This window comes from Chrysochloris asiatica, unplaced genomic scaffold (genome assembly GCF_000296735.1).
Source record: "Chrysochloris asiatica unplaced genomic scaffold, ChrAsi1.0 scaffold00238, whole genome shotgun sequence".
Lineage (NCBI taxonomy): Eukaryota > Metazoa > Chordata > Mammalia > Afrosoricida > Chrysochloridae > Chrysochloris > Chrysochloris asiatica.
Window position 1 is genome coordinate 2050240 of NW_006408756.1, and position 9711 is coordinate 2059950.

General features: G+C 47.7%; 1 protein-coding gene across 1 annotated transcript in view; it reads left to right on the forward strand.

The window, feature by feature from the left end:
- Positions 1-9711, forward strand: part of TAF4 (TAF4 RNA polymerase II, TATA box binding protein (TBP)-associated factor, 135kDa) — a 114144-nt gene that overhangs the window by 79066 nt on the left and 25367 nt on the right. Inside the window, exons 11-15 of the mRNA XM_006873397.1 lie at positions 2195-2364; positions 2617-2747; positions 3525-3650; positions 4315-4371; positions 4793-4912. Coding sequence (XP_006873459.1) covers positions 2195-2364; positions 2617-2747; positions 3525-3650; positions 4315-4371; positions 4793-4912 — 604 coding nt within the window. The remainder of the gene's footprint in view (positions 1-2194; positions 2365-2616; positions 2748-3524; positions 3651-4314; positions 4372-4792; positions 4913-9711) is intronic.

The window sequence follows — 9711 nt, forward strand, 5'->3', positions numbered from 1 at the left end:
AAGAGAACGGGACCATCCAAAGCCAAGAGAGAGGAGTTGCCATCCCAGGGCACATGGAAAGCAGATCCGGGACAAGGGCCTCCACCCAGAATCCAGAGAGCATGGGCAACACCTAGAGTCTGGGTGCTCTCAGGATTCTTTCCAACCTTGAGAGCTAATGTAGATTGTTCTGCTGGGACTTGGCCCCGTAATTCCTTCTTATCCTCCGTTTTCTCCCACTTGCCATGGGAATGTCACTGCCTGTGCTACCATCTTGTATTCTCGGTAGGACAGGTTCACAGATGAAGAGGCATTTACCCTAGGACAGAATACACCTCAGATCTCACCAGTATTTGAGTTGGATGACTCAGAAAAGAAGATTTTTGACTTGGAGTTGATTTAAGACTTTGGGGGTGATGTGATGGGGTGCGTGTGTTTTGTATGTGGGCAAGGACATGATGACTTGAGGGCCAAAGGATAGAACGTTATGCATTAGATTGTGTTTCCCCAAAGGAATGCGCTGTAAATCCTAACTTCTATGCCTGTGGTTACAGTCTTACTTGGGAATGGGTTCTGTGTGTTCTTTAGTGTGGCTGGGTTAGTGTACGGGGTATCTTGAGCCAATCTTTGTTGAGACATAAGAGATTAAAGAAGTGAGCAGAGCAGAGGTTGGGTAAGTAGACGCCAAGATACGTAGAGATCTCTAAGGACCTAGGTGGTGGTGGGTATTGTTAAGGACCGTCGAATTGGTTCCAACTCATTTCAACCCTATTTGGGTTTCTGAGGAGCTGCTGATAAGTTTGAATCACTGACCTTGTGGTTCCTATTGACCTTGAGGTCATGTGCTTATCCTAGGGCACCACACCGGGACTCCAGAGGAACCAGTTAGCTAAGGTCAAAGAGTTAAGAGAGCTGACCAAGAGAGCAAGATTCTCCTTAGAGCTCTGCCCTCGGACTTCTAGTCCTTACGCGGTGGGAGTGACTGTTGGTTAAAGGCCTACATCTCTGCTATGCCTGTTTCTGAGGCACTAGTGAACTCAGACAGGGCTGTGCATGGTGTTTGCATTAGCAGAACTCTCCAGTCCCCTGCTGGGCCACAAGCACCTTGCTTAGAGTGAATTTCACACAATGATTTTGTGGGATTTGCAAGATCATGGCTGGAAGAGCCCCACTCTGGGGGTTCACGCACGCAGGGCCGGATGTGGGCACAAGTGTGTGTGGGAGCCCTTGCGTTCTTCACACTTAGTCTCTGCTCACTGCAGCACCCCCAGCTCTTGTCCTTTTAATTCCAGTCTCCCGAAAATGACCGTGTCAAATGCCCCAAAGCCAGGAAGCGTTCAAAGATTGGGAAGTCCACGTGCTGGAATAGCCCTTCCCACTGGCTAAATGGGAAACAAGAGCATCAGCCTGAGTGAATAGAGACCGTGACAGACTCGTCACCTGCTGAGCGCAAGTGGCGTCACTCCATGCAGTGTGGGGTGTCCAGGGTCTGGGCATGCCTCTCCTGGAAGTGCTCACTGACCATAAGGGCAGTTGTTTGCCTGTGACCAGGCATTCATTCTCCGGTATGCTGGGTGAGGATGGCTGAGCTTGGTTGCCTGTTGTGTACTGAGAATGCGGCCTACAGCACTCCTGGGTGCTCTCTGTGATCCCTGTGACTGTCGGGGTTCAGAGGACCAGAGCTGAGGCAGGAGCGGACTCAGGACAGCCCTCAGTGCAGTCGACACACTGAGTTGGGGCCCTTCCAGTGGAGTATGGTGTCAGGAGAAGCAGCCCAACTTGGGGCCTGAGCAGGGGTGGGCATCCTGGGGCTGCTCCAGGCCCGATGGTCAGCCTGTGGTTTTGGGGGTCGGGGGGCACGCTTGTCTGGAGGAAATGCATCTGGAACAGTTCTGTCCACCCTGTGTCCCGTCTTTGAGGTGGTGATTGATACGGAGATGAATGCTGCCTGTGAGTGGAGAAAATGGAGAGAAACACCTCTGCTTGGCGCAGCTCCTCAGAGCAATAAGTGCCATCGGTTTCCGCCATTCCGCCTGGGTCCACATGCTCTGTTCTCCCGTGAAAACAGGCAGTGCCCCCTTAGGCCGTGGAAGAAGTGCAGGAGGGCAGGAGCCGGGGGTCCCAGCAGCCCTGGCCCTCCCTTGGTGATTCCCAATGGAACTGCGAGTCTGACATGTTCTTATACAGAGCAGTGACCTCGTCTCCTATTCTCTAGGGATGACGATGACATCAACGATGTGGCCTCCATGGCAGGAGTAAACCTGTCAGAAGAAAGTGCAAGAATATTAGCCACAAACTCTGAACTTGTGGGCACATTAACGCGGTCATGTAAAGATGAAACCTTCCTCCTCCCAGCTCCTTTGCAGAGAAGAATATTAGAAATCGGTGAGTTTGGGTGGTTGATGGCCGAGCGTCACAGGCTTGACGTGGAAGGTGTCCTCCTACTGGCAGCCCCACTGTCATCATCCTGTCCACTTGGTGGAGTGTGACAGCTGCTGGGCACCGGAGGCACTTCTGAGCCCTCGTCCCCTCTCCTGTGGGGCTGCCTGTTGGAGGCAGTAACTGGCGTGTGAGAGAAAAGCAGAGCAGACATGAGGGGAGATTGAGAATGTTTCTCACTGCCTGACTTGGTCCCAGGTAAAAAGCACGGCATCACAGAACTGCACCCAGATGTCGTAAGCTATGTGTCACACGCCACGCAGCAAAGGCTACAGAACCTTGTGGAGAGGATATCAGAAACAGCTCAGCAGAAGAATTTCTCATATAAGGTAAGGCGCGGCCCTGTGTGGGCTCCTGACCCCACACCGTCTGGAGCCCTAGGCCTACGTCCAGGCTGAGGCCGGTGTTGGATTTTCTACAAAAGTAGGTTTTAGTGTCCTCAGCTGTAGGAACAGTGGGACAGATAGCTGTGTGAGGTTGCTCTGTGGGGCTTGGACAGTGAAGGGGAACCCAGTCAGCTTAGAAAATAATGGAGTCTTTGCCCTCATCTTGCCTGGGACCAGGGAGCCACATGGGAACCAGCAGGTTGGCATCAGCACCTTTGGGCTGTGGCCCCCTCCCCCAGTGATCCTGTCTTGCCTGCCTGCTGGTGGACCTGGAAACCTTGTCCTGTTGGTGCCCCAGCCTCAGACGGCAGGTTTTCAAGCCCACTGTGCGTCCCTGCCTGTGACGGCTGCGCTCGGGACACCACAGAGTCGGGGTGCCATCAGCAGAGGCCGCAGGGATGGGGTGTGTTCACCAAAGCCAGAAGTCAGCGCCTCGAGAACAGCATTTAGTGTGAAAATATTGAGGCCACAATGCTTTAAAAACAACACCAAAGTGTGGAAACTAGGAGACACTGCATGAGGGCCCTCCGTGTGCAGACAGCAATGTGAGATGCTCTTCTGTAGACATCAGCAAGCTCCGTATACCAGGCACAGTGACTGTCCATGAAGGGAGCAGCTCCTTGCTGTCAAAGCAGCCGTGGGAAGAGGAAGAGGATGGAGGGAGGAGGCTGTGCTCAGTTCCCTGATTTATGACAAACAGTGTTTTCACCCTTTTGGCAGGATGATGAGAGGTATGAGCAGGCAACTGATGTGCGGGCTCAGCTCAAGTTTTTTGAACAGCTTGATCAAATCGAAAAGCAGAGGAAAGACGAGCAGGAGCGAGAAATCCTGATGCGAGCAGCAAAGGCAAGTGGTGGGTTCACACAGTCCTGCTGGCCTGCGGGGAGGGTGGAGAGGGGCTGCAGTGGGAGGCACCTAGCCGGGAGCAACACTTGTGCAGTGGGCTCGGCTCCCTGTTGGCTCCTTGATGTGGCCATGAGAGCTGGCCAGATCCTGTGGGACCATTGTGCTCTGACCTGTCGGCTCGCTGTGAGCTAGGATCAGATAGACAGCAGTCAGCTTGGTTTCCTTTGGAAATGTAAAAGCCACCATCGTTGAGTCAACTCCAACTCCTGATGATCCTATTAGACTGAGGCAAAGTGGGCCCGAAGGTTCCCAGGCTGTCCTCTTTATGGAAGGAGACATTTTCACCCACAGAGGGGCTGCTGGGTTTGAGTCGTTCCGTTAGTGGTCGTGTGCTTAATCCCTGCTCCACCAAGGTTCATTATTAATAGGACCAGAGGTGACTGAGGGCCCTGGACTGGACACACAGTCCCCATCCTCCACCAGCTTCCTGTAATTGGCGGACTCATCCCAAAGGCCATATTATCCAAAGATGCCGACGACTTTCTTAAGAACACTCTTTTCACACTGTGCAACCTGAAGTGTTCTTTTGGCTGTAAGATTCTTAACAATCCAGTATGCATGTAACCCTATGACTTAGACTCTTTTCTGTCATTTTCAAAAATAGTCTCGATCCAGACAAGAAGACCCAGAACAATTACGGTTGAAACAGAAGGCAAAAGAGGTAGGTTTCTCTGGATGCACCATCTTTATTGTACATTTGAAAATAGTGTAGCGAACGCCAGACACTTGTGGAGATGATGGGATCATGCAAGGTCGTGTCGGATAATGCCGGGCCAGAGACTTTCCTCTGCAAACGATTTGTGTCCTTTAAAAAAAGAAACAGGGCTTTCTCTTTGGCTGGCACTTAGCTGCTGTATTGTCACCGTGTCTGTGTTTTGTGAGCGTTCTAGGATGGGCATTTATTGCTTTTCTAAAAAGTCCATATTTTCTGATTGTAGAAGTGGTCTGCTTACTATGACAAGCAAAAAACATTAAAGAAATCAGAATATTCCAGAAAGCCTGGTGGTGTCTGTGTAATATTTTCGTAGTAAGCAGAAAGCCTGTGCAGGAAATGACATTGCTGGTTTCTTTTCGGAACAAAGATGCAGCAGCAGGAGCTGGCCCAGATGAGACAGCGCGATGCCAACCTCACGGCACTGGCAGCCATCGGGCCCAGGAAAAGGAGGAAAGTGGATTCTCCAGGACCGGGATCAGGAACAGAGGTACTGTGGCCTCAGGGGGCTTGGGTCCGGAAGGTGCTGGGAGGGTGGGGTGGGGTGGCGGCGACGGTGGCCCCTGACAACTCACTTCATTCATACAGACTCACTTATAACAATCAGCTGTCTTACCATTTCTGTGTTGTCTCAACCATCTTGGAATGTTTGTCTGAATGTGTATTACTGTACCTTATTTATGAATTCCAAAATGAGCTAAAAGTTCTGTCCAGAAGTGAGTTAGATTACCATAATTACCATAATAATTACCATAGATGACATGGTTTCTGCTGTCTTTGACAATTACATGTGGGAAATCACAAGAATGAACACATCTGGGTCAGAAGAACAGATCTTCCTTAGGAGTGAGGATGGAGAGACTTGGTTTCACGTTCTCAGGAGGGACCAGTCCCTGGTAAAGTGGAGGGTCAGTGTAAACAGGAAGGACCCCCAAGAGGTGGCTCGCACAATCATCGGCTCAGACAGCACCGACTGAGGAGGACACAGGTCCTGGCAGTGTTTTGTTCTGTTGTTTGTGGGATTGCTATGAGTCAGAACCAATTGGACGGCACCTGACAAGAATTTTGGCTGAAAGGGGTGTGCCCCACTGGAGCGCTGAGAGCCGTATGAAGAAGAGTCTTTGCGTGTTTCTGTTTATCTAAATGTCTAGCGATTGGCTTTGTTTAATGTCTTACTTGTATCTTTATAGCAGTTATAAAACCACCTTAAAATGTGGTTATTCTTGCTTCTAGAAGGTAAATCCACTGCAAAAGAACTTTTTAAAGTGTTATAGAGCAAAGGTGTTAGTTTGAGGACTAAGGTACACCTGATCCAAACCCTGGTATTCTCGGTCGCCTCATATGCATGTGAAAATTGGACAGTGTATACGAAGATTGTAGAAGAATTGATACCTTTGAATTATGGTATTGACAAAGAATGTTGAAAGTACTATAGACGTCTGGAAAAGCAACTGTGTCTTGGAAGAACTATAGCCAGAATGCTGCTTAGAAGTGAGGATGTGGTGCAGGACTGGGCTGTTGTGTAGAGTCACTGTGAGTCGGAACCAACTTGTCAGCACCTAACAACACCACTGACAACTGTCGGTTGTCTTCCGAGTAAGTTACAGGAAGAAAGAAAATGTGGTGTTTTACGTCTGTCTACGTAGTTGACCATTTCCGGTGCTGTTGATTCCTTCCTGTAGATCGGAGGTGCTGTCCAGCATCGTTTCCTTTGGTTTGAAGGGCAGTCTTTATCATTGTGCCGCTCTCCTCGCAGTGAATTCACTCAGCTTCTGGTTATTTGAAGTGGTCGTAAGTTACTCTCATTTTTGAAGGACATTTCCCCTAGATATAAAATTCCAGGTTGAAAGTTTTTTTTTTTTTTTTCTTTAAGTACTTAAAAGATGTTCTGTTTTCTGGGGCCCAACCCTGAATTTTTCCTTGTTCCCTGAATGCCGAGTGTCTCTCTTACCTGTTTGAGATCTTTTGATTGTTTGAGCCGTTTGTCTGTGTTGTGTTTAGTTGTGGTTGTCTGTGCATGTTGCTTGCTTGTGGTTTAATGAGCTGCTTAGACTTGTAGGTCAGTGTCCTCATTGTATTTGGGACATTTGGACCATTATTTCTTCAAGTGCTTTTTTTCTATGCCAGTCTTCTCTGTGGTACTTAAATCACACATAGTGTGTTAGATTTCTTGATAATTGTTCTACGGGTCTCTTGAGACTATGTTTTTTTTTTTTTTTTTTTCTGTATTTTTTCCACTGTGCTCTTAGACTGGATCATTTCTCCTCAGCTATCTTCAGGAGTCATGACCCTGCTACCTCCCACCTTCTCTGTGTTAAACCCATCCCGTGAAGTTGTTTTTGTGAGTGTTCATGTCTTCTCAGTTCTAGGATTTCCATTGATTTCTAATAGTTTCTAATTTAAACAATCAACAACTTTTTATTGTGAATTGAATGAAGGTTTACAGACAAGAGCATCAACCAATCAGACACTGTCATCTCAATGACTGTAGCCCCCTCCATGCAACAGTAGTTATCCCTATGGTTCCTGTTTCTAGTCCACTCTTTCTCCCAGCCCGTCTCAGCTTTATCCTGAGGTAAATGTTGCCCTTTAGATCTTGAATGATTGACCATTCCACGGTGAGCAGATCTTACTAACGTCGATCTCTCCTCTGTAAACGCATCTACTGTTACTAATGTTGTTCTCTCCTCTGTATACCTCTCTACTGTTTGGGTGAAAACTGGGCCATGAGGAGGGTGCGTCTTGCTCCAGACCAGAAGGGTGGTCGAGGATCATAGTCTCAGGTTCCTCCAGTCTCTTTGTGACCAGTAAGCCTCGTCTTGTTTATAATTTGGAGTTTTGTTCCACATCTTCTCCTACTCTGTCTTGGACTTTCTAAAGTGATCCCTCTCAGAACAGTTGGTAGTGGGAGTTGGGCGCCATCTCATTCTGGTCTCAGAGTCGTGGAGACTGATGTTGACGTGCTCCATTGGTCCATTGGACTAGTTGATTTCAAGCATCTTCAGTTTTCGTCCCTCGTCTTTCTATATGGAGAGACCAAGAATAGTTGCACTTTTGATGGCTCCTCATGAACCCCAGTCGGTACTCACCAAAGCAGGACTGTGTTACACCAGGTGACCTTGGTGTCCCCTGAGACCATGGTCCTGAGCCCCCAGGCCCAGCAACTCATTGCCTTAAGATGTTTGTTAACAACGAAGCCATTGCCATCGTTTTGCCCCCATGTGCTCCGCTACAGTCTCAATTGTTTTCAGAAAACGTAAATCCCTGTGTACAAAAATCCTCTTTCAAACCATTAGATATTTGTGGGTGTGCCCCCACTCTCCCTCCCATACCCATTCAGCTGTTGATCTGTTCATGTACTCACCCACAGACACTATTGTGTCATTGTATGTGCAGCACGTTTAGGTCCATTCCCTTTAACCCTCGCATACCGCCCTGTGGCTCGCTTGTCTTCATCCTTTTCCTGCCAACCTCTCCCTTCTTCTGTTTTGCCTTCCCCATCACCTGAGCTAATTTGTGTCTGCTCTCCAGCCACTGGATTACTCTCTCATCTCTGGCAACTATCAAAAAATATTTCTTTTAGCATGAACTCCCTTTCTTGACTATTGTAGTGGTCTCATACAATATTGGTCCTTTTGTAACTGACTAATTTCCCTCGGCATAATGGCCTCCAGGTTCTTTCATCCATGTTAGGAGGTGGTTTTGCAGACTCACCGTGATTCTTCAGTGTTGGTTGGTGTTCAGTTGTGTGTATGTACTGAAGTTTGTTTATCCATTCTTCTATTGATGGGCATTTAGACTCTTTCCGTCTTTTTGCATTGTGGATAGTGCTGTGATGAATGTCGGTGTGCATATATCTACTTGTGTCCTGACTCTAATTTCCTATGGGTATATACCTAGTAGAGGGATTGCTGGGTTGTGCAGTATTTCTATTTCCAACTTTTGAAGGAAGCAACATACTGGTTTTGACATGGCTGCACTGTTTTATAGTCTCAGGAGAAAGGTAGGCGGGTGCCAGTCTCTCCACACCCTTGCCAGTATTTGTTGTTTTCTGTTTTTAAACTTTCTGTTGTGAATTGTGTGAAGGTTTACAGACAAGATCATCAGTTTTACATTCAACAAATCACACGCTTTGTTTCTTCTCAGTGATTGCAGCCCCCTGCACGTAACAAGTTACCCACTTCCTCCCTGTGGTTCCTGTTCCCATTCCACCCTCCTTCCCAGCCCTTCTCACCTTTGTCCTTATGTATCTGGTGCCCCTTTGATTTTGAACGATTGACCCTTCTGTCATTCCTAGTGAGCATACCTTATTAGTGTTGTTGTCCCCCTATATCCCTGCCCACTTCTTAGTTGAAAATTGGACCACAGGGGTGAGTTCCCTTCCAGACCTTAAGGGTGGTTGAGGAACATAATTTCATGGTTGCTTTTATAAAAATAATTTTGAGTTTTGTTCCACACATTCTGTCCCTCTAGCCAGGACCTTCTATTGTGATCCCTTTCAGAGCGGTTGGTAGCCGTAGCTGGCTCTTCTGATCTCAGATTCATGGAGACTGATTTTCCCATGTTCTGTTAGTCTGTTGGACTAATTGATTCCAGGCATCTTCAGTTCTACTCTTCTTTCTGCAGCTCGTGGAGAAACCTCAGATGGCCGTTCATGAGCTTTTAATATCCCAGATGCTACTCAACCAACGTAGGATGTACAGCATTGTCTTTGTGGACTATGTTATGTTAATTGACCATGGTGTACCCTGAGACCATGGTCCTGAACCCCCAGGCTCAGCTACTCATTGCATTAAGATGTTTGGTAATATCTGAGAAGTTTTCATCATTTTGCCTGCTGTATGTTCCACCACATTCACAGTCATGTGTGCAGGACAGAGAAATGCTCACGTACCAGTATCCTCCGTAAACTCTCGTCTATTTGTGCTGTATGTATAGCTATGTAAGATTTCACGTTCTTTCCATCCCCAGTCAGCAAGTGTCTCCATGTATCTACCTGTAGAACATCGTTGATTTTAGTTTATGCACCTGTATGTAGCCCCTTCAGCCCCTGTGTACCTCCCTGTGGCTTCACCTGTCTTCATCATTCTTCTGCCAACCTACCCATTTTTGTACACTACCCTCCCTGTTATCTGAGTAAACACATGACTGCCCTCTACCCATCAGTTAATGATTCTTTTGTTTTTCCTCTTTCAAACTCTTACATATTTATGGGTTGTCTACTTCTGTATCTCCCACTCGGCCTCGCTTCCCTATTCAGCCTGTGTCTCAATCCAGGTATCTAAGCAC